General features: G+C 37.9%; 1 protein-coding gene across 7 annotated transcripts in view; it reads right to left on the bottom strand.

Moving 5' to 3' along the window:
• Positions 1 to 25,607, bottom strand: part of ERC1 (ELKS/RAB6-interacting/CAST family member 1) — a 304,598-nt gene that overhangs the window by 13,161 nt on the left and 265,830 nt on the right. For 6 of the 7 annotated variants that reach the window (XM_064458288.1, XM_064458330.1, XM_064458316.1 and 3 more), the window contains 2 exons: positions 22,300 to 22,401; positions 5,636 to 5,824 (listed from right to left, as the gene is read on the bottom strand). In XM_064458288.1, the coding sequence (XP_064314358.1) occupies positions 5,636 to 5,824; positions 22,300 to 22,401 (291 nt within the window). Of the gene's footprint in view, positions 1 to 4,587; positions 4,651 to 5,635; positions 5,825 to 22,299; positions 22,402 to 25,607 lie in introns of those variants that run through there. The other variant, XM_064458321.1, reaches the window with a different exon arrangement.

Raw genomic sequence — 25,607 nt, 5'->3', positions numbered from 1 at the left:
ACACCATCTCCTATAGGAACTACTTGAAATGTGACCACAGTAAATTTTAGACATACCACACACACATGAAACACTTGACCATGTCCTGAAAGCAATGTTTTATCCTTTATATCTCTTTTCAAGTTAGGAATAGTTAATGTTACTGATTGCTAGTAGATATTTTAATTAAAATTAGCAATTCCATGCACAAATAAAAACGGATGGTGTTATGGCATTATGGATATAGTCAACTTATGAATAATGTTTGTGACTTCAACCAGTATTTAAGAACTATGACACTGATCCCAAGTTCTCATCCTTACCCAAAATATTAATTTGATATAAAACTTTAAAATCCTATAAAATGTAATAATTTTAGAGAGTTCCTATATCCATTACTTTCTCAGTTAAACTCAGGAAATACATTTGCACATGAAGAAGGATATAAATTGTTGCAATTATTACTTCTAATTTCTAACAGAGACCAGAAGTGGGCTGTTTAACTTTAAAACACATTATACATTCCCATAAGATTACAAATTAAAAATAAATGACATAAATCAGGTGGGGAAGATAACAAGCTAATGGAAGAGCAGTCAGAGAAGAAAGACAGGGTAAGCTCTGAAGTTACAGAGCAATTTAGAATGACTAAATGCAAAACGTGGCAGAGTAATTTCTTTGCAGAAACTAAATAAGTTGAGTAATTTCTCATAGATGATACAGAAGTAAGAACACAAGTGGAATTTGAACAAAGAAGTACACAGGATGTTTATAAAATAGCTATTTGCAATTTAGAGTCAAGTTTATCCCACTTACAATATTGTTTGTATAACAAATCAAAATGTGTGTTTAATACTTTCAAAATTCAGCAAGCATATATGCAACTTTAAAATGGAACTTGAAAGCTACGTACATGCAGTCTGGTGTCCTTTCCTACAAAAAGCTTGACGTTAACTTTGCTGAGAGCAAAATGTGAATTATGTGCAATGTAAATTATGCGCCATGTAAATTATGTTCCTTGGAATCAAGCCATGACTATTTAGTGGATACAGCAGGTTGGGACTGATACAGTGAAGCAACATTATCACTTTTTTCCTTCCTCTGCTTAGAGCAGCTGAGCAGAAAAGACATTCCCGATTTCCTGGGAGAGGATTAGTAAGTAGGAATCCCTAGACGGTCTGTGCTTTGGCTGAAGCTGGTACACAGGGAGAGGGAAGACAACCTTTCTTCACTACAAAGGCTCTTCTAGGACCATAAAGATTTTTCAAAAGCACCTCTCCCTGTAACTCACAGCTGAAGCAGTCATAGGTGCAACACCATGTTAGTAGCGGGGTGAGACATGCTCCCATAGCAGGTGTCCTGAGAGAGTGTCTCATGGAAATACATCTGTCCAGGTCCAACAGGCTGCTGCTTATGCCCAGCTCACAACGCAAATGCTGCCAAATACCTCTGGGGAAAGAGGAACAGGTTGATTTAGTGGGAAAAAAATGGTGCCTGGGGGCCAGCAAAAATAGGCAGGACCCCCAGCAGCCTGGATGAAGCCAGTGCACGTCAGGCATGGCTGGAAAGAGCCACTGATGGCAAGGTGCTCCTCTTACTCCTAGGGTTAAGCAAATTATTTTGATTGGATAGGTCCTCTCCTGTTGGAAGAAATATTTTTTCAGAATGACAGCAGGACCTATTGAAAATAAGAAACTCTCCATAATATGAGGTCCTGCATGTTTTAGAGCTGGATTTGAATAGGTAAGAAACATTTACAATACTGCTTAAGCTACTAATGGAACAAACACTGTTGCCTACTAACTAATATCTGGTTGCTTTCTTTGGTTGTCTTTTTTTTTAAACTTTTTCACACTGCTGCCTTCCAACCAGAGTGCAGCATGCCACGAGCAACATATTTAAATGATGATTTTCAGCAAGTTCCTGTTTCTACTCCATTCTTTCCTTTTGTAAAGATAAGAGAAAAACAAAACCAGAACTATAAATAAAAAATGTGGACCACATAATTATGTTCTTAATGTAATTTCCTTTCATATAGGAATAAATCCCTCACTTAAAGGCAACCATCTGAAATGTGAAACAGCAGTAGTTCTACAGATCTCAAGAATGTTAACATAATGATACGTTTAGGACACAGTGAAAGAAAATATTGTATTTAATAGAAATTGCTAGGATAATGCAATTATTTATAATGAATGAATGGAATTTTTATTTCTCAGTGTCAAGACTTGGAACATCCTTCTTTCCTTCTGGTAACTTCAATTTTTTAATATGAAAAGTTGAACAGGACACGCACGGGTCGAAGGAGGACAGTTGCAGAAACAGTGCTGGTTAACTTCTTTGGGGACATTGGGTCAGAACTGACTCAAAGAAATATTTTCCACCACATGAATAACTTAATTACATGGTTCCAAGCACTGTAGATTCTTTATTGTCCACAACTCAGTCTAGTGTACTAGTTTAGATTAGGTTTTGAGATACCATATACTCATAAAGTACTGGCTTCAGGCCTTCATTACAAATGGATCAAAATTTTACTACAGTAAGTCAGCTTTACAAAATGCCTTTGATAAAATGCCAACAAAGAATGATACAGAATCTTGGCTCCATACTTTGTTTAAAATCAACTGAAGTGACTAAGGAGTATAGCTGAACCTAATGGTAGCATAAAGAAACTATTATACATGAGAGGTACCAATTATCAATCAAACTTTCAGAGTCCACAAAATCATTTATGTGGCAACAAATTCCCGTTAGAACCATGGTGTTGACGCTGGCAGATGCTCTTCCAACAACAACTTGTACATTAGTTTCTGTGGGTCACTGTGGATGTGCTGGAAGAGTGAAAAGCTTACATCTACTTCATATACTAGTTTTACCTACCAGAAGCAGCAACAGAAAACTCCCACTATTTGTACCCAAGCCTCCCCAGCAGGTATGAGAGACCTACAGGGTATATTGGCTATGGTGAAACACAGCAGGACCGACCTTCGCCAATAAGAGCTGCTGCAGTGGGAAATCACAGCTCCAAAAGCAGCAGTATGAAAAAGAATTCTCAACTATTTATTACAAAAAAACCCAAACAAACTAAATAATCTCATTGGTGATAAGTGGATACATTGGCATTATTCTTAAATATTATTGGTGTTCAGTTAAACGTATCCTCCCTAATCATGTCAGCACTTCTTAACATTCAAGAGGATTAATTTTTTCCCACTGAGGCTTGTGAAGCATTATCTACAGAAGATCATATTAGAAGGGACAGGAGTGAATTTAATGCACTGGATTTGAAGTAATTTACAAAACTCATTAAAATTCCAAAGATGCAAAATGGGTATTCTGTGATGGGCTTCTGCGAATCTGGAGAACTGATTCCCACCCCTCATGGGAATACTTTGAACACAAAGGAAATTCTGCAGTTAGAAACAGAGAAGCTCCATGACTTAAATGAAAAATGTGCTTTGTAAATTGAAATATATCATTAGTTTGTATTTTTCAACTGAAGCTTGTTAAATACAATCTAAGTGAGTATGGGAAAGCGAAAGAGACTGCTACATTTTATTTTAGCAGATGTTAGTTACTCACGGGAATCACAAATGGAGTAGTAACTTTAAACAACTGTGATGATAGCAATGCAGAATTAAGACAATAATGTGAGAGGATAGAAAAATACATTTTTTTCTCTTCTCCGGGACAACTTAGGTAATTCTTTTTCTCACAATTTATACTTAAATGCTTTCTTTACTGTGTAACCCATAAATGTTGCTAATTGACTAGCAGAGTTTGAATGAGAAATATTATCTTTTATTAAACCAGTATACAGAACTGGAAGAAGAACTGTTTTGGGCTGACTGTCTATTCAGAAGAACTTGCCAAAGAAAGCCTTTTTCTATTTTCTTTACCTACATTCTCTTGATCAAATAGAAGATACCACCTATCCCCACAGATCCTGATTATATTCAAAGACCTTCATAGCTATAACAGACAAGTCAATTTATTTCACAGATATCCAAACTTTGCCCACATCCAGCCTTTACTTTTGTTTTCAGAGATGCCTCCCATACGTGCTACAGGTTTTGTCATCCAATTCTTCATCCCCATCTGACAGACAAGGTGGTTCAAAATGGTATGGCTTGTGTTTTGATCTATAACGTAGGAGCCATACCTCCTTAATATATGAGTATGGCATGCATTATACTGAAAAACTTCTAATCCTGAATCAGCGATTACAGAACCCAAGAGGTAAAAAAAATGCTGACTCTGGGTGCGTAGGGGCTAGCAGGCTCTGCAGGGAAAAGGAATGTGTCAGGCCTATAGAGGCAAATGTAGATATTGAGCAAGGCACACAGCACACACTGAATCAAATAAATGTATGAAGACAGGTAGAAAGACAGAGATCAACTGTCCTGTACCACCTAGGTCCTGTTACAGGCATATTTATCTCCAGAGGTCTGCTCTTCTTTCTGAATTCTTAGACGTGCTTCTGTTGGCTTCCTGTAATTTGGCTGCTCAGCTGCTCTTGCCAATTTTTGGATCAAAATTCAGCCTTGAGTTGAAAGCGCAAGGAAATGAGCTTAAACATCACAAAAGAAGAAAACCAGAGCTGAAGTGTTCAGGGTAGGCTCAAGATAGTGTTCGCTGACCCGCAAATCCACTTTTAACTATACAGTCCTGGACAGAGTTTCATACAGACATATGAAAGTGAGTAATTTAGTGAAAGAATTGACCTTATAATCCAAAGTCAGGGTCAAAAAGACAAAATTAGTCACATTTATTTCTACAAGTTCCTTATATTAGTTTTACTAACAACAAAAAACCACAACCATTCTGTAATATAGGAGTAAAATTAAAAAGTTGAAAAGAGAACTAGGAAGAAATGAGAAAAAACGGTTGTGAGGAATGATGAATTATAGTACGAAAACAAGAGATAAAAACTGCCAGTGAAGGGATTAAGAAAGGCAAGACATCCCCAGAGCTGTGAGAAAGGAAGATAATTTCAGTAGCTGAATTATAGCTAGATTGACAGTCTCTGTAGAGACTTCATCAGACAAGCTGTTACTAAACCCTTTCAGTTCTGTATTCCAAAACTCCTGGAAATACACTGTTGGACTTCTGAAATCACTGTGTTTGTGTGCGCAGAAGCATGGGTGTATTGCACCTAGCACAATGGGTCCCAATCTTGACTTAGGTATCCAGGTAAGGTGGTAAGCAGAAAAAATTACTGGCAGAACACACTGCAACAGAGGATAAGGATATTGTATTCATTTACATAAAGTGACTCATAAAAATGTGCCCATTAAAATATAAATGGTTAATGTCATTAAAACAAGATTTAAGATCCCTATGACTACATTAAGTTATAAAAAGCACCTAAATTTGTGAACATGGCAAAAGTGGTATCTTGCAGTTTGATCTCCCATGAGTGTGTAGATGCATGGCCTCAAGTACAGATAAAAGAACAGATGAAATTCCATAATAAGTATTAAATGGCAAGGATTCAAAAAATTATTGACTCCTCCTGTCAGCTGAAGAGTGGATCTTTGCTACCTGGTTTCACCACTTACAGAATGGTTTCCCAACATTTCGGTGTGGCACATCAGTAAGACCTACATCCACAGTTCAGGCCCTTGTTCAGAGCTTCAGATCACAAACTCACCTGCTCCTGGGTCATCTTCTGCAGCTCTTTCTCCCAAGCTGCCCGGTCATCATCCAGGTGGTAGGAAGCAGGTGGGGTGAGTCCACGCAGAATCAGGGGGTCACGGTCATGGCAGAGGGCTGTCAGATGTCCAATGTACAACTTCAACTTGCTGCGATTCTGATCAAGTTCTAAGAGGGGCTGAATTATCTGAAATAAGAGAACAGAGACAGTGAGGAATGGCCTGAGACCGAAGCAGTGGTGAAGGCAAAGATCAGCCTCTAAGTTACAATCTTGTTCAGCTTCATAGTGGAAGAAACCTGAACACCCTCCCTCCCCGCCAGTACTCCTATCCCATAACCCTGCAACTATCCAGCTGAAGCAGAAGGAAGCCAAGTACACTAGCAGAAGGGGATGCAGTGGTGATAGCTGTCTGATTAATACAGGAAATAATGATGATATGGGTGAAAAATGAAACAGTATTAAATTGAATGCATTAACTGTACTGATTATCTAGCAGTGCTTTAGTCAACTATTTCAACTCCCTGCTTTAAGGAAAACTAACTTTTCTGATAAAAGGTGTCTGTCCACAACTAGGGCAATAGCAATGTAGATTTTAACTCATTTTGCCAACAAACGTTTTATTGAAACTTGAGTATGCAATAAACAAGTTCTAAAGAGAATAATTTTAAATGATGCCGAGATGTTTGTTTCCAAAATGAACGTATCTCTCTACCGTAGAAACTGGATAGAGACATATCTTAAACAGAAAGTTAAGGTATAGCTTTCTGTAGTTTTGAAAAGGCACTGACTTTCATTTATTATGCAAGCCCCCAAATACAATAGACTAAAAAAATAAAATCAAAGGACTTTAGTAAGTACTATTTTATACTATTATCTATTTTATTTCATTATAAAAAAACATACAATTACCCAATCTGAATCTAATCCTTGTTTCTTATTGCAATCCAACCTGGAGTCATCCAGTTCCCATAAAAAGTATGCGAAGAGCCATTTTTCATTTGTTTTACAAAAATATAGAGCTCAAGTACATAAATACATACCGGGAATCCCTCACTATGCCCTCCTATAAGGATACTATTTCATATTGTTCTAGGTGTTGTGGGCATGTATTCAAAACCGCAGTAATACAAAACTCTACGGTTTACAGATGATGAAAAATCAAGGAGGAATCGGCCTCTGTACCTCCACACCACAAAATGAGGTGCTGAAGCTACAGGCACTGATGTGCACCAGCTAGGAGAGCTGGAAATCCTTGCTACGATACTGGCAATTTGTCTTTGTGTTCCCAGGCAGGGGCTGCACCTGCTGTTTGTTAGCGGGCTGGGGATATCTTTTCAATAGGACACCTCTGACCCTGCTAATGAATAAGGAGTGAGATAATCTCTGAGTCAACAGGAACAGGGTGCTGGCACTACTTTCAACAAAGACTCTGGCTTCGACCCCTTTTAATAAGGCTGTCAGGGCTTACTTGTTTTGCTTCTAACACTGTTCTACATGGATTAATTTCTGTAGAGTGAGAGGATCTGAGAGCCATGGCTAAGCAGCTAACTAATGTCAGGCTCCTTGTCCCGCAGGGCGTAGCTGCACTCAGCAGCCTACACCAGAACATCAGGGTGGCAGCAGCTATGAAAAGCCACAGCAACATGGCAGCCATGGTAGAGGAGACAGACAAGAAACCTGCAGAGAGAGTGAGCTCACATGCTTTATTAAAAACCCTACTGCTATCTGCAGCCTTGGGGCAACATCTCTTTGCTGATATAAACACACATATAAAAATAATGGTTTGATGTGTCAAGGCTGCAAACTGCAGCAGGGCAGAATACTCTGCTCTCCTGTATACAGGGCAATAAGGAAGAGATATTTTAGTAGCATCAACACAGTTACATTTCACTCCCATCACCAAGCACAACTGTATTTAGCTAATTATATCCATCAGATTTGGTTGTTTGCTGAATGTGCGCTATTAAGCCCAATTTCTTATAATCTGGTTTACCTAGATTATTATCTGAAAGTATACTGCCTGGGCAGGTAAAAAATAAAGTGATGCTCCTAATTTCACTGTTGTGTTTCTTATCTTTCTTATTATTTGGTTTTCCCACAGAGGGTGGAGTGATGGAATATCACACCTTAAAAAAATATACTGTTTTATAAAAATGTAAAAATCAAGTAGTCAATGTCTAATAATTAGCTGTCCAGACAATGTAGTAGCTGCCTTGTGTTCTTTTTTAGATACCGCAGTCTACTGAATATCCATCAGATGTGCAGATTTCAGTTTGAAATGAATACGACTTGCCAACATTCCCCGCCGTTCTTTCTGAACAGAAACGCTATCCGACAAAGAGAAAGCAGAACTACCTAGCAAGTAACGATGGAAGATTTTCATTCAACAGTTGAATTTGGTTGCTTGGGGACAAGTTTCCTCTAGAAGCACTTTCCTCCTGTACCCTTCCCCCCTTACCTCGAGCTGGAAACAGGCCAAATGAGGCGTGTGAAAATTCTTAACTAGCGGCCCTCCCAAAGCTGTTCGCAGAGCAATCATTCCTCTCACTTGGGATCCATTAAATCCTGCCAGTCAACTCGGAAATGCCCTTATATCTGCGTTCCTGATATATCTATTTTGAACTAGCCACATAGCAAGAGGCACTGTGCTTCCCACACGGCAGAGCTGCCACTGCCTTATCTCAAGAGGGTGTAAGAGCATTTGCTAAGTGGAAAGGCAGGGCAGTGCTGGATTCATAAACCTCATCGTGTTCTCATGATCAGCCCAGAGCTGTAGAGCTTTCTAGGAAAAAAACGGGTAAACAGGCCAAACCCTTGAATATCTTCTAAAGCAGCCAATCTTCACTAATTGCCCTGATAGGTTTAAGTCATCCTCATCAATGCATGGAATGAAGTCTGCTTAATGTACCCTCAAGTTCAGAGTATTGTTAATGGCCAGCTAAGTTTGACAATGCGTTTCACTAAAAAAGGCAATCACTACAACGTTGAAGTAGAAACATGAAATGCCTGACAAATATCTGATGCAAACCCCAACCATCACTACCAGCTCATAAAGACATTTGGGAACATATTTTAGAACAAATTCAACTTGGAAACAACATGTTCAGTTTTTTTTTTTTTAGATTTCACAGGTTGGTTTTTACTATCTTTGAGCATGCCAAATGTGAATCTAATTGTAGTTTTGCAAGTCATTGAGGCAAAAAATGCTTTAGAATGAAGTTAATACTGCTTCTTCAGTGGTAGTCCTGCTGTTGCTATACAATGGTCAGATGAAATATGAGTAACTGCATTTAAAAGATTTTTACGATAAGAGTCTGCATTTAAATACGTATATATATGCTGCATAAATAAGAAAAGGTACTTGCAACTGAATGTGGTTAGAGAAACCTATCTCAATGTTCAGTTGCTTTTACTGTCAAAGTTGAATACACCTCCCATACAGAGACTATGGTGTCTAAAAGTTTGTCTGAGCAGCATCTAATGTAAATACACAAAACCATATAGGTGGTAATAAGAAAAAGAAACCCAGTGGGTGGGTGGTATAAGTGCAGCAGTGTCAGTTTTTGGGATTGTTTAGCATGGAGAAGAGGAGCCTGAAGGGAGCCCTTATCATCCTCTACATCTACCTGAAAGGAGGTTGTAGTGAGGTGGGTGTTGGTCTCTTCTCCCAAGAGACCCCAAGAGAGTTTCTTGTTTCCCAAGAAACAAGTGATAGGGCAAGAGGAAATGGCCTCAAGTTGCACCAGGGGAGGTTTAGATTGGATGTTAGGAAAAATTTCTTCACCCAAAGGGTTGTCAAGCATTGGAACAGGCTGCCCGGGGAAGTGGGTGAGTCACCATCCCTGGAGGTATTTAAAAGACACATAGATGTGGTGCTTAGGGACATGGTTTAGTGGTGGACTTGGCAGTGCTGGGTTAACTTGATGATCTTAAAGGTCTTTTCCAAGCTAAAGGATTCTATGATTCTATGACCTGAGACAAATGTGATATTGACTATCCATAGATGTCTGTACAATAAAGTATGGTTTTAATTAATATGTAATATGGCTTATTCACCACAACCACTAGCTTTAAATAATGGGTTCTCCAGCCAGAAGGGCTAATGACCCGGTCACCTTTCTCCCTGCTAACATTCCCTTCTTCTCTGAAGCAAGTAACCACTTTTCTTTTGCAGAACCAAGTAATTTAACCTTACTCAGTTAATTTCAAAGAATACCTTCTAAATTTCTACTTAGCAATAAATCTGCAGCTCCCGTTTTGAGGAAAGTCTTAAATGCACCCCTAAAAGCTTGTCTGTTTTTCCAGCTACATCAGTTGTTCTTGTAAAAGTTATCCCCTTACACAGCTTGCCTTACTCATAAGAATCATGCATCACCATGCATGTTGATCATGGATCAATAGCTGTAATCTTTTTCTTACAGATAGATGCCTATGATGTCTCTAAGCAAGGAAAAAGAAGGAGAAAATAGCATCATCTTGACACAGTCATGCCAATACACTTGGCACTGGCATGACTGGTGTCATACTACACTGTTAGCTTGACTAGCCTACTTGCACATATGCTGCATGTATACATTCACCATAGAATGCTAAAAGGCAGAGTAATGCAGATAAGTGGTCTTCATTTTGCAATCAAATAATTAAGTAGATTTTTTCTCAGCCTACCCGTAAACCTTTAAATATTTGAGAAAAATCCCTGGAAGAACAGCTATATCAAGATGAAAATAAAATAGAATTGACAAGTAATCTTGGGGTCAAAGTACATCACATGAGGTCAAAATTTCACTGTTTTTGTATCAAAAGTGTTACAACGAAATGTAGATGGAATGGATCTGAAAGTTTCCAAGGAATTAACTAATTTGAGAAACGCTCTAGCTTGCTAGCTTGGTCTATGGACCTTGACTGTCCTTTGTAGATCCTGCAAAGGCACAAAAAAATAAGGAACTCTGGGGAAAAACAAAAACCAAACAAACCACCCAAAATACCACCAAAGACCCCCTCAAAACTTCAGACTGAACATAACAAATATGCTTGGAAAACAAGTTAAATGGAGGTAGCACTTTAACTCCTATCAATCACATTTTTCATGTAAGCATGGGAAATTATTTTCAAACTGTGTTACGTACAGATGCAACTATGCTTCCTGACAAAACTTACTTCCCAAACTACCATTACACAGGAGAAGATGGGCTCAGAGTCTGGGTAAATATATATGTTTGTTAAAAAGAAATTATTTCAAGGAGGACCTGACAACTCCAACAAAAGATGGAGTGGACCATAGCGGGTCCTTAGATGACTCCCTTTATCTAGGTTTTATTATAGATATTAACAGACAAGAAAATTTTGCCTGTGTAGCGAAGTATCTTATATTGGGAGATATGGAAATAAACTAAGATACCGAATGATATAGTCTGGAAGTATTTGCATGGCAAATTGAATTACGCCTTCTGGCTCAGACCATTTGTGTTGTGAGCTTGGCAACAAATGCAAGGGTTCAACTACAATCATCTTATAACCATTGAATGCAATGGAGTTTTATTAGGCATGCATTTGGCTCAAAAAGTGCAAAGCCTTCCCAAATTCAGAACGATTTATCACTGATGTCTTCCCCTCATTATTATAAATGAAACAGAAGAAAGTTCTCAAAGAGACACAGCCTGACCTCAGTTCAGTTCAGCTCAGTTCACTGCTGCACAGAGATACGTGTTTTCTTCAGAAGACCACAACACAAAAGCTCAGGGACAGGCTCAGTTTTCTTTAGATTTGTTATAAAGACAAAGAAATGGATTTGAATCTAACCTTCATCATTTTCTCCTCATAAACCAAAACAGAACAACATGCGTGAGGAGCTGAAAGAGATTCTGGCTATTTTGACAGAGCTGTCTTAGTCAGTTCATTTCTGACAGAATCAATTAGGAAATCATTTTTATATAGCAAATTCTTTTCGAAATTTTTATACACCATGAACAAATCCCACGGATTAATGATTTCCAGAGTTCAGCCTCTTCACCTTGGGAAAAATCCAGACCAGAAGAAAAGAGCAGAGAAAAAACAAAATGGGGAAAGTAGTTTTGCCATTAGTTCCCTCTGTTTAAATAAAATCTTATCCCCATAATGTAGGTGAAGCAAAGAATTGCAGTGGGTTGGTAGGATTCCTAAAGCACTGAAAATGAGCAAGTAGTTAAAAAATATTTTTCTACATAAATCCAGAAGTACTTTTTCATGACACTGGCAACTTTTGCTTACATGGGCTGTGGAGCAAAAGCTTGTGGGGAACCATGTGTGGAATAGCAGGGACTACTGTAGATCAGAGCTGAAATATGCTGGCAGGACTGTGAGAAGCTTGTAACTCGACCTCTGGGGAATATGAACCTTCAGGAATGAGGTACCTCAACACAGCTGAAGGGGGTGTCTACCCCTTCAGCTTGAATTTTATCTGTTTTGACAATCCCTTACTTTCAAAAGCAAGAGTATTCGCCCAAACCCTCACCCCTAAATGTAATTAATTGCATTGTGCACGCATCGCACCTCTTTCTTCTGTAACGGCCTGTATGCTTCTTTCCTAGCTGAGGCAGAGGACAGAAATTTGCGGCTTAATTGCAAGGTGAGATCAGAACATACAAATTCAAATGTTATTTTTATTTGTCTACATTTTCTTTTGTCTTCAAGATTTCTTGGGAGTCCAGCAACCCAGCAGCTTAGTTCTGGAGCAGAACAGGATGGGCAAAGTAGGGTGAGACCTACAGAGAACCTAAGCTCTCCCACTTTAATATATTAAAATTTCCTTAATTCAAGAATTTCATTCCTCTAAGCTGTGTTAGTTATCAGTTTAAAGTTTTGAATAATAAATTAAATCATAGAAAGCTGTGAAACTGAGTAGTCAGACTAATAATATTGACAATTAGAATATAATAAAGAAAAAAAAGTATTCCCACAGCAAGTGAATACTTTAGCAACTGTTTGCAGCTTGTACATGACACTATGGATTTAAATAGCATCCTCCTGATCAAATTTTTGTAGGTGTAATTAAGCAAGTTTTGATTTCACAGAATCCATTAGATTTCATGCTGATTGCTTCTCTACAAGAACATAGCAGCTTGAGAATACGTAAGAACAATTTTTAATCCATTCGAGCTTTCTAGCACTTGTTATCTATGTAACAGTGAACAAGAAAGCACACACGTTCCTTTGTGTACTGTATTTTGCCTATCGCTTCTTCCTATTAGAAGGGATAAAAGGAAACAGTGGCAATAAGCTTTTGTTTGAGAGCAGAACATTGTAGCACATACACTGGAGAGTCCATGGGAATGCTTACGTATCAGTGACTGCATTCTTCTGCCTCCCTGCTGTCTGTTACATTACTAATGGAAAACAGAAGGTATTTCTTAAGTAGTCTACCAGAGAACACAATCAGTGCTTTTCCTGTTCAGATGAACTATAACCTCCCTGTCCGTGGGTGATAGGAATCTTCGTCTCGTCCCTCGCTAACACTGGGGCTCCATTCTGCTCTTCTAAGTCTCTACATGCTACACGACACTTTCAAAGCAAAGCCACCAAACACCTGGTTTATCCGTCTTTAGGAATTCTTTTTAGAGTTGTTTGCCCTACATTCAAATGCAAAATCCCATTAAAAAAGAATATATATTTATACATATATAGAGAGTAATTCTTATCTATATGTTGCACTAAACAAACAGCTGTAGTTGAATTGCCCATGGTGAGCCTACTACGAGTTGGAACTGTAAATCCTGACATCTCCATCAGTAATTATGAGCTTTACCAGCCAGGAAAATATAGCGTCTAGATTGGCTACATGCCCTTATCAGTTTTGTAGTCATATTTCTCTCAAGCTTATTTTCATAGTTAATATTCTGAAAAGCAGGTTTGGGCTTGATTCCTTCTCTGCTCTAATATTGTTCATTCCCCTGCCCCCAGTTTCTTTCCTCCTAACTTACAGCTAAAAGGTGCTGGCAGCGACACCCCCAGCCTGGCTCCAGCTATTCCGCTTCTCTCTCTATCCTGCCTCTGAGTGCCAGAGCTCAGCTCCACTCTCCTTTAGGTCACCAACAGTATAGTCATAGTTTGCAGAAGCTGCTGGCCTTGCATTGTTGTATTCTGGGGTGTGGTTGAGTGCTATAGGAAATCCAAATGGCAGAGTAACTGGGAGATAGTACAGACTATCATACAAGCGACAACTCTCCTGGAAGTGGCCAGAAACAAAAATGTTTCAGTACAGAATTGCTACTTGCTGCAAAGACCAAGCCACTAGTAGAAGATCATATTCAGCGGCAAGTCAAAAAAGAAAATAAGACACAGACCTGGGATAATCTCATTTGGTAGAAATGAATGATGGCCTTTTTGCAATTGTTTTGCTGAAAAGCACAAGTCTCTACAAAAAGAAACCAGCCATCTGTTTTGAATGTTTTAGAATGTAAGTATCTACTTGTGTACTTCTTTGATCTTTAAGAATAATAGGAAGACAGTGATACAACCCAGTTACACCTCCGTTGTGAGTGCTTAATTCATCCCAGAGCTGCAGATTACAAAATTCCATCTGGAAATCTTAGTCTTATCACTCTGGGATCAGAAAGAAGATGAACAGTGTATCAAGATCAGTTCTTTTGTGCGGGTAGGTATAACATTCTTGGACAGTGAATATATGCTTCAAACGTAAAACAGTTATTAAAATAGCAAAATAGTAGAGTGTTGTTTTTTTTTTTTTAAAAAAACAAGATAGCAACAGAAATTTTCCCAGAAACAGGGAAAGGACCAGGAGCAGAGGTTACCATCATTTTAAGGACAGCGTTTTTCTCTAGGTTGGCCCATCCCAGTCTAACAGTACTCTTTACTTACTGGGTAAAATATTACAAGCCAGTATGGGTATAGAATAAGACTGAAGGTGGAAAGACATGGTTTCCAAATTGGAATGGTAGAAGATTAATCATAAAACAAAACATTAAGTTTGATATCAGCATTACTGAAGTTGTTCACCATAGCAGGATTGTTACTTACACTAAAGTGAGAAGGTCACTACAAAAGGCTTTCCATTATTCAGATTTATGACAGCCAAAGGAGAAAAGGTTAATCTCTGAATAAAGATAAAGCTTGAAAAGGCTTGAAAAGAATAGATACCTGTATGATAGCTAAATCAGGATTTTGAATCGTACGTTCTCAGAGCAGTAACTGTCAGTCCATGAACTCTTTGTGTCTCCTTGCTTGAGCTTGACGGCACAGGAGTCTTTCAGTTTCATAATTAATAACACCCACATAAGCACGGCTCCAGAAAAGCAGGGATGGAAGGCAGGTCCTGTGATTAACCAGGACAACTGTATTCAAAGTGCTGCCCTCGTAACGATTAATTAGTTACATCATCTTATTTGAGTGCATCACATCGGGGTTCTTACTAAAGAGTTGCCCATATGGAAAGTGGGAGTGAGGAGCCCTGGCTGTCACCAGTATGACAAAACAAACCTGGCACCTTATCTCTCAGTCAGGCCAAGTGATAATATTTAAGTGAAGTAGGATTATTCCATGTAGCTGCCTTCAAATTTTACACAGGGTACATCTCTAAGGCAAGCATAAGACACATTCTTTCACAGTGTTTTTACACATAGGAATGAAGAACTGTAATGGACATATTGTAACAGATTATTACACACTACACAATTAGATTGTAGATTTTTAGAGAGGGGAAGAAATGACCCTTCAGAGGACAAAAGATGACAGTGAAGAAGAGGCAGCAGTCTAAAGAGCTTTGCTCAGCATGCTGGAACTGCAGCTTCTTGAAATGTTTAACATTGGGTTATTTTCCCTTTTTTGGGACGGAATAGGATTTTGGAAGGAAAAATAAGAAGTATTAATAAATGGAGTCAAATACAAATCTAACATAATTTTGGGAACAAATTCAAAATGAGGTATTAGAATGGCCATCATCTCACTGTAACAATACTAAGTTAGAATATTGTGTAATAATATTACCTAGCACTTATATAGCACTTTTCCAAAGCAGAACTTCCACTTTACAAAACCTTCAGCTCATTTTACAATTACAGAATTTGAGACAGGGAGAAAGAGAACAAGTGAGTGGTTGGAGACGATGCCAGGAAAGAATTTATCTTCTGAATTGTGGTCTAGTGCTGTGTCCAGTAAATTACATTGTAATATGAGCCAGGCACAAAAGCTTGGTGTTTTTGACTATTCTGCATGATCTAACAATTAAAAAGACCATATTGAAAATAAATTTATTTAAAAGGGTTATGAGGCCACAGTGTAGTAAGTGACAATACTGAGAACCTAAAAGAAGTGTGACAGTAGGACGAGCAGCTCTTGACATGCTGGAAGCATAAAATGTGTCTCATGGAGAGAAAGATCACATTTATGCAGTGAATGAATGCCTGTGTAATCATCTGAAAATGGAATACATCATGAATAAGATATTTACTTTGATAAAAGAGATCAGTATATTAATCCAAGCACCAAATAATGTAGAAAAAGTATCAATATTCTTCTCAAACTTCCTAAAGTATAGACACTTTTAGTTCTGTAGTGATCTCAATGAAAAGTTCATGGGGTTTGACAGCTGTGGCAAAGGTTAAATTAAGTCCCAAGATGTCCTGCCCTATCTCCCTCAATGTCGTTATTTCTAACCCTCTTGCTCTATCATCATAGTAGTCACAGTTCTTCAGGCTACGACCTGTTGCCCGTCACTTACTTCTGCCACTTTCCTCTAGGTGTCCACTCATGCATTTCCTTTTAGCTGTAAGATGGAAATGAATAAATGCATCCTCCAAAACAAGAGAAAAGGAAATTGTAAGTGCTCATTGTGGGCATTCCTAGGGGTGAGACAAAATTGCTCTGCAGACACAAGTTAGAAACACATGGCTTACAACCCTGAGCATTGAGCTGGCTTTTGCACGCGTCTACTACAGTATCTACTCTGTGAGATTTAGCTGTTTCTACCATTCTTACTTCAATCCTTTTAAAACCTTTGTCCTAAAAAATAGAATACAGCAATGTCATTCAAGCTCCGTTACCCTTTAATAATCACAAATATCTGTTTAGAATGAGTCTGCTTTCATAAACAATATATTCATTAAAGATATCCTTTAGAATATTATGAACTCTAGATTAAAAACTATAGTTAAAAATTTCAGACTGAATTAATTATTCTTAATATTGATGACTTTCCCTGTTTCAGTTCTTATGTTTAGATGACTCTTGTCTACAGAAAAACTCGGCAAAGTCGAATTACAACGTTAAAAATGTAGCCTTTCGGTACACAAGGCATATGTGTAACCTGGTGATGCTGTAAATTATAATTTATACTGGTTTTAACAAGGAGTCTATGAAATTTACTGGAATTGATTGTTTTTCAGTTCTTAAAAATGATTCAAATATTCTCCCGTTACAACTTAGCCCCACAGACATCACCTCTGGAATCTTAAGAGATGTGTTAAATCGTGCTACAGTGTCTTCATCAGTCAACTTGCAATACTTAATACTGCTGTGTTAAAATTTGTCAAACACAAGTATTAAAGAAAACTGTCACCAATAAGAGGCTTTTTGCCTTCAATATTTTTACGGTAACAGGAACTTGTCGATATTTTCATCATCTTGAAAAATCCCCATTTTTATGCACGCCAGTTCAACTCTAGCTCTTTGACCATTCCACTGTTACTCTAATAAGCATAAAATTAATTTTCAGATTTTGTCCCTGGAATTCCAGCACAGCAAAACCAAATGCTTTGCTCCTTAGCAGGCATATCCCTGACTTCGGGATTTACTGGCAGCTGTTAATAGAAAATGCTTCCACAGAATGAGTTCAAAAAGCTTGTCTAGTGACAGCATCTGCTAGGCTCCAACTCCTACTGCAAGCCAGACCCGTGGAAGATGGGAAGAAAAATGCTCTACCACAGCATGCATACTTAAAAACGCACATACAGTATGGATAAATTACATACCAGAATAAATATCTCAGCTCTCAGAGTTTCAGTTTTGCTCTGCCTCTGTTCTTGCTCTCAGCACTTTTATTCTGTCCCTGCTTTTCCCTGTGTCCTTTGATTGTCTTTCACTCTTCCAACAGTTTTTTGCGATCCCTTGTCCACTACACCCATTCAACAAGAGCAGTCCTCCTCATTTCTGGTTGGCAGAGATGACACAAGCAGATTTCTGAACAACACCCACACTTCCTCACATTGTAGGTAGCATGGCTGTGCTTTGCAAGAAAACTAGATTAATTGAGCAGCTTGGAAAATGTATGTATGGAAGCTTTGCTTCTTCTTTCCCCCATATAGCACGTACATGGTACATATTTACGAGACACACACACACACACACACACACACATCCTTTCATATGGTTTAGACATCATAAAGTGTAAATTCATATTATTTTTTATAAAAACGAATAAAAACTAATTAAGCCATTGACCAGACCATTTTAGCATTTGAGAAAGAGAAAGAGTCATCTTCATGAGAAAGCTCACTAGAATACGCTTGGATATAGAGGAGGATAGAGCTCCATCTGGGGAATAAAAGGAGTCATAAGAAATTCAGACAGCAAGGAAACAAGCCTAGAGAAAAAGGCTAGGAAAGATTATTTCAGGATGAAGATGGTATATACATTGACCTGTAAACCGAAATGTAAACTACCATTCTCTGAAACTACAGGAAGGGTGCATATGTTTAGAAACAGTGCTCCATTTCAGGGGAGCTATATCTGATAATGCTGTCATGTACAGAACTGGCATAATTAAATATTCAGTCAATTCCAGAATGCTGGAGAGGAAAAGCCTTAATCCTCAAAACATAAAAATAATGTAGTTTGCTATTGTACATATTTTGATGGTCTCCATTTTATCTTCAATATTGACCAGAGGTGATCATATCCTCAGACATAAAGGAACTTTAAAAAGCGAAGTTATCACCAAGACACTTTTTTATCATTATAATACATACATTTAATTTAACACATGTGGGTTAGGGACTCTGTGACTTACAATATATTTGCTTTTACAAAGAGAATAAAGACTTTTATTTTTGCATGCATATGGAATATCATGGCAAAAACATGTACTTTGTTGGGAATAACTGGCTTGGGAGGCATCAATCACCTTTATACTTTCCCTGTTAATGTATGCAAGACAATCTTGAGGCTGACATGTTTCTCAGATGAGACGCATGTAAGGCAAGGATGCTGGCTGCCTCATTATTTTGACTAGGATATTCTGTAACATGCTTTCCTAAGGAAAATGCCTCAAGTGCAAAGTGGAGACATGCTGTATTTAATGTGAACCACCCATTAATCGGTAAACTAGGAGAAACCATACTCTTAGCACAGTTGCATTCATAAATATATCAGCAGATGGGAGAGGAAAAGAGAAAGATGTTTCTACAGTGTGTTCCACACAACCTCCATGTTTGCTCTAGAATGAAAATCAGAATTATTCCTACCTTCATAGTGAGTGTCGTCTTCCTTTTCATCACTTACTTACCTGGTCTTTCCTGTTTAATTGCCATGCATCAGCAGATCTTTACAAGCATTGTCTCTAAAACTTCATATACTAACGCACAACCATTGCAAAAGCCGTGATTCAAAAAGAATGTGAAATCAACAGTGAGTGTAAATTAATGAAGCACTTTATCAATTTTTCCACTAAAGAGACTTTCTCAGTTCAAACCCCAAGGCATGGAATTCAAGTTTGATACTGCCACGGTTGGATTAAATTTTTCAGATGGTTGACTTGAAAAGAGGGGTCTGGTCTACACAGTCAGACAGACCTGTAAGTCTGCAGTTAATTGAGCAAGTGTGAAAAGGTGAGACAGGAGCTTATTCTTCATGAATGTTTTACAAATGTAATATAAAGTAATATTTTTCAGAAATGCAAGGGTCCAAAATTTCCACAGAATTTTCAGTTTTCTTTCAAATAATTGATATTGAAAAATCAAATGCTGAGAAAAACTGTGACGAAACTAATGTGCAATAATTTTTCTTAAAAGGATAAGTGAAGAGAGTGAAGAAATGTCATTGCATCTCAGTACTTTAATTACTTCAAATAAATTTATTCTGCTTTAAAACTGATACTACGAGGCATAAGTTAATCCTATGTACTGTAGCTAAAGAATCAATATTTGACCTTTGTAGCTCTGTATCAAGGCTCCTGGCCAGTAAAGGATGTTTTCTTCTTTGCTAGAGAACAGGCGTGAGAAGGTCTCTGCCCTGTGTACTGCCTTCTCTTCTGGAAATGGGGGTGGTTGGGCAGACAATTTGAAGGCAGAAAAGAGAAAATTGTGGACGCAGGCATAGAGAAACAAAATGTACTTTAAAAGACAAATAGCTACCGATTTCTCCCCCATTGTTTTGAGAGAATGAGGGAGATGGAAGGGAGAGGTGAAGGTTAAGGGGATGTTCCTTTTTGCCTTCCAATTTACAGAAAATTTATATTCCTAGTCCATATTGAGAATCATCTATTCTGAGCTGATAAATATCTGTGACTAGTTAGGTCAGCATGCATGGCAGCAATCTCAGCAGCAGATCTCAACATGCTTAAAACCTTCAGGAGGAACATTATCTTCAGGAGGAACATTATCTCTGAGCAAATTCTTTACTAACCAGAATTGAAAAAGCATGCATAGATTTGGCTACAGTGCAAACTGCTTTGAAAAAGAATCCGACTGAAAACATTTCCTCCATGAAGTCAATGATAAATGATATGAGAGACATTTCCTGTTCTCTCGTTCGCGTTAAGAGTTTGCTTTGCATAGAAACTCAATTACATGCCCTGGAAAGTTCTCCCCACAACATCATGAAACAATGACACGATGATTAGAAGAAGAAAATCAGAAACTAAACATAAACACACGAGAAACACCCTCATGCAGAGACTATGCAAGCATGGGGGAAGGAGCACACCCAGGTTTCACAAAGCACACAGGAGCGAGATGTGAGAGTGACTGTCAGAAACTTTTCTATTGGCAAGAAAAGTTGATTCTCACCGTTCTGAACAAAATGGCTGAACTAAGAGCATCTGACTGGTTATGCCCAAATACCCTCCTCCTCATCCTAGCGGTGCAGAGGTGGCAATGGGAGAAAAGCCCCAAGAGCAGCATGGGAATGAAATAAAGAGATGGTTAGTATTTAAAGCACATATGCAAGTACAAATAGTAGTAAAAAGTGTTTAATTCCTCATGTAACATTCTGAGCCACTTTGAGGCACAGCTTGCTTTGCTCTCTTGCAGGCTTTGTCAGCTTTTAAAATGCCCCTACGCAAAGGGAAAGTGCAATCAGACCCTTCTCCTGCCCTCTCCTCCCTACTGCCCTTCCCTGTAAGGTCTTTGCAAGAACTTCCTTAAATGTTTAATTTTTGTAAACTTTTCTTTACATTTTGTCTTTTCATCCGTGAACGCTACACTGCACTCATTTGCACGTATGCACTACAGTTACATTCTGGAAATGGCTTCATTTCACTATAAACATGAAGCGTAGAAGCAACAGATATTCTAACGTTTCCTCCAAATTATGATTAGGAAAGCCATTTAATTTGCAGCATTAACAATTGCACTCTCCCAAAGAAGGTAAGACCAATGTTTTCTAAAAACATTGCACAAAATTCAAGCTACTCCCTTTACAGTTCTTTATTTATCATCTGGAGGAGGGTATTAAAACAAGATGCAAAAGGAAGTTGCTCTGAAAATAAAAGTTTTCTGCTTTGCATATACCCCTTATTTTCTTCTGATACAGACATGAAAAGAGATTTTTAAAGATTATTTTTGCAAGATCAATATGTAAATTTTTTTTCGACATTTTCGTCTTGTACCTTACTCATAATTTCTGCATATCACTAGGTTGATGCTTAAAGGTGTAGATTGAGATGCCTTCCTTCAAATCTCAACAATTTCTGGATGAGCCAGAGGGCAAAGAGGATTGCCAAACATTCCTTCATTTTGTCAAGGCAGTGATTAATGATCACTAATATTTTAATTAAACTGGAATGGATGAGATTACAACATGGGATATGCAATTATGTTGGCATTTTCTGTGCTACCCAAGGGATAGGTAATCTCTCTGATAGTTATCAAGCACACGGCTGTGCTTTGTAAATGACACAGGAGGCTCCTCACTGCCTTGGAGATGGTAAATTGATTTTCCTTCAGTTCACGGCCCATTGAGTTTGTGAGGGAGCAGCCTGTGCTCATTTGGCACAGAGGCCAGGATTTCCTCTTGGGAAATGAAGGAAACTGCTCGTATGCAATCCATAGATCAGAAAGCTGATCCTGGAGCATGATTTCCTGCTACTGAAGACAAGAAACAGTCCTGGACACTCCACACACTCAAGCAGTAAACCCGAGTTACTAAAATCTGAATATACCAGACAGGACTCCAGTCTTGCATTTTAAGGGAGTAACGTCTTCCCTTTCATTGTCTACCCCCTCTTCTCCACCCACTTAATAACAGCTTGGTACTGGGAACTGTTTGTTCACATTTCAGGAGTTTTAAATGAAGCCGACACAAGAGCAACATCCATTTCTGGTTTATAACTGCACTCTGGAATGCTATTTTTGTTCCAAGGTACTGCAAGCATGTCAGGGAAAATTACATATGACTCAAAATAATCAGGCCCCGTAGTAAAAATTACTTTAAAAGCGAAAAAAGAGACACATTACCTGGTCAGGGGAGGGCTTGTGGTTGGTTTGGTTGGAATGGGATGAGGATTTGAGGTGGTCGTCCTCATAGTTGTCAGCCATCAGCTTCATACGGTTCTGAGTCTATTGAAAGAAAAAAGAAGACGAATCTCAGTCTACCTTCTAATGTGATCATAGGGACTAAAGGAAATAGGGTATTTATGTTATCCTGTATATCCAAAATCCATACATGGAAAAAAATAAGACACATGCATAAAACATTAGTAGGTATTACTGTAGAAAATTGGTAAAAACTGGGAGACCTATTCCAACCACTTCAGAGGCTAAATTAGTTTTACAATTAAGTGGCTCATCTGACTTGTACTTACTAAAACGTGTGCTGTACATATGTGTGCAAAGGAACTAATTTCTTATTATAAACCCTTGGGATTAAGGTTCAAACACCAATTTGGAGAACAATTCAATGAAAACATCAGTTGGATGTCTCTAAGTCAGTCAAAAAAACCAAAAACCCAAAAAATAAGTCAGTTAAAAAAAAAAAAAAAGAGTAATCAAGCTGAAAATAAGTTATTACTTAAGAAGTCCATCCAGTTTCAATATGCAAATCAGTTTCCAGTTGATATTCCAAAGAGCAGGAAAATTCTGAGACTGGTCAGAAAAAATGTGTATTATAGAAAAGTCTTTCTGTGAGGAAATTAAAAAGTTAATAAATAAGTCTTTGGGAAGAAAAGGTAACATATTAAAGATTTATAAAATTAAAAACTGCATACAGTCAAGCAAAGGTTTAACAAAATATGAAACAACTTTCTTAGCTTTTCTTCAGCTTCTCAGGAAATTTCAAATTCCAGAGGATACATAATATTTAAAAACACAAAATATAGAATAGATCGTGTAAGAATAAATGGAATACTTTACCTTAACACAACCATTCTAGGTAAGCAATTGTAATGGACATTAAAATATACTACGTGACTGTGTCTGCAAAGGACAGCATTAGTGAGATAAAGCCCTTCTAGGATGCTGTCCTGAAAGGACCTACAAACACACACACACAAACCAGGAAAGAAATCGATTTGGGCAAAATGTCCCACCTCCACCTCAGGGCTAACAAAGACCGTCCAGGCAGCATTGACACTCTAGGAAGAGCCTAGAGGGGACTTAGAAAGAACTGCATTGAGGGTCTTGCAAAGTGAACTGCCATCCCTATGTCAGCTGCTTCACTTCAAGTTATCTGGGTGCCACTGTCATTGGGCACTCATACCTGGTGCAGACCCAAACTGGAGTGACAGCATTTCTCCTCCCAGCTCACAAGGTAGACAAAGGCCCATTTTGAGCTTTGTGGAATCCTTGTATTAAAAAAAAAAATTTAAAAGCTAGCCAGACCTATTTTAGATATGATACACAGTAAATTATGTACAGCTAGACATATTAAATCATCAGAGATGCACTAAAATTAAATGTCTTAAATGAACGCTCAAAGCTCACTATAAAAATGCCAGCTATTGATTCAGTCCCTTCATGACTGCATGGTTTCTCACTGAAAACTCTAATTTTAATGAGCATCTCGAGGCTAGAGAATGCAGATTCTACTTGACTGTATGCCGATCATTATAGAGAAGGTCCAGGGCTTGAATCTGGATTTGATTTTATTTTGGATTAATTTAACAAAAGCTAATCGTAAATTGAGCTTAAGCAATAAGCAATTTAATCATACAAAAATCTTTATATTGTTTGCTCTGTTTTGTCAAACAAGTCTTGAATTCCAAGTCTGACTCATCATTCATAAATCACTACTTGAAACATACTACATTAATACTTAAACAACCAGTTTATTGTAAAGGCACTTTCTCCATATTTATTACTTTATTATATTTAAGGTTGGCTCTTTAACAATTTCTTCTTCGCAATGAGAGCTACTGATTTTAAATGATTCTACATGTCTTTGGAAATTTTTGGTTTTGATAATAAATAACTTCTTACAGGACTTTCAGCATGGATGTGGGAAAAAACCTATTAAAAAGCAGAAGTTTAGCAGAATGTTAGCACAGCACATTAACATTTCTGAGAGAAAAAGTAACTCTCCCCAGAGAGAGGCAGAGTGTTTTATGATACTGCATGAAAAAAAACTATGTTAGCGCTAACACAGGAAGAGAAGAATATAAAGATCTAAACATTTAAAGCTAAGCATCCCTCACAGAAAATTCTGAAGTGGAATTGAAGAGGTTGCAAACTTCTGTCACTTCAGGTAGAGTAACCTACTACTAATACTTGGCAGGAGGTATGAGAAAAGGCTGAGAGAAGTGGGCTGGTTTAGCCTGAAAAGGACAAGGCTTCTTTAATTATTGGACAAGAGGAAAGAGAGAAGATGAAGCCACATTCTTCCCGGAAGGGACAGGACAAGAGATCACGGATGTAAATTGGAACACAGAAAATTCTTGTTGGAGATCAGGAAAATTCATTTCATCACAAGGCTGATCAAACACCAGAACAGGCTGCCAAGAGGCTGCGGTATCTTCGTCCTTGCAGATACTGAAAATACGACTGGACAAGGCCTTAAGTAACCTGCTCTAGTTAGAGATGCTCTCTGCAGGCTGTTGGAACAGAAGTCCACTCCAATCTAAAATATGCTGCAATTATTATTTGGGCTTTTCATTTTCAGATAATTTTATAGCTACCAAGGCTGGAGTTTTCAAAAGAAGAGGGAGCTAAGGTCCAAAATTCCTCCTAGCTGCTAAATATGATTTAGCTGCTTAGCTTCATTACAGCACTTTCTACATTTTAACCCAGAACAATCTCTGCAGGATCACGATGATGACAATCATACAGGATCAGTTAATCTAGAAAGACATTTTCTGTTGTCCCCTTTTAATCCAACCTGACCTTCCACTCCTTCTGCTCTTAATTTAAGAGTGCATGCTTGTGATATAAAACTCTTGGCAAGAAAACACCAAAATCAGTATTGTGATTTCACTACAGGAACTAATTTACACATATATCATTGGAATTGGGCAAAAATGAAGAGAAGGAAGTAAAGCAGTTTATTTCCTGATGGACACCACTAAAAATTATTTTACAACATTAAAATTCCAAGCAGTGTTGCAAATATATAAAATAATATTTTTCTAATTCTCTGTGTCAAACACGGAAATAAAAAGCTTTTGCTTAGGACTGGAATACTAACTGATGAACTTCTAATTGCAATTCTTTAGAACAACTGGAAATACATGAACTCAGTTTCTCTGCTATTGCTCCTCTCCAGAAAGAATATTCAAAAGGCTGGAAATTTCTAGAGCATATGGCTGTTGCAATGATTTAAAAACAAACTGTTT

The sequence above is a fragment of the Phalacrocorax carbo genome, chromosome 1 (assembly GCF_963921805.1).
Source record: "Phalacrocorax carbo chromosome 1, bPhaCar2.1, whole genome shotgun sequence".
Classification (NCBI taxonomy): Eukaryota; Metazoa; Chordata; class Aves; order Suliformes; family Phalacrocoracidae; genus Phalacrocorax; species Phalacrocorax carbo.
Note: the sequence above shows the minus strand (reverse complement) of the source record. Positions and strands in the feature narration are given on the sequence as shown.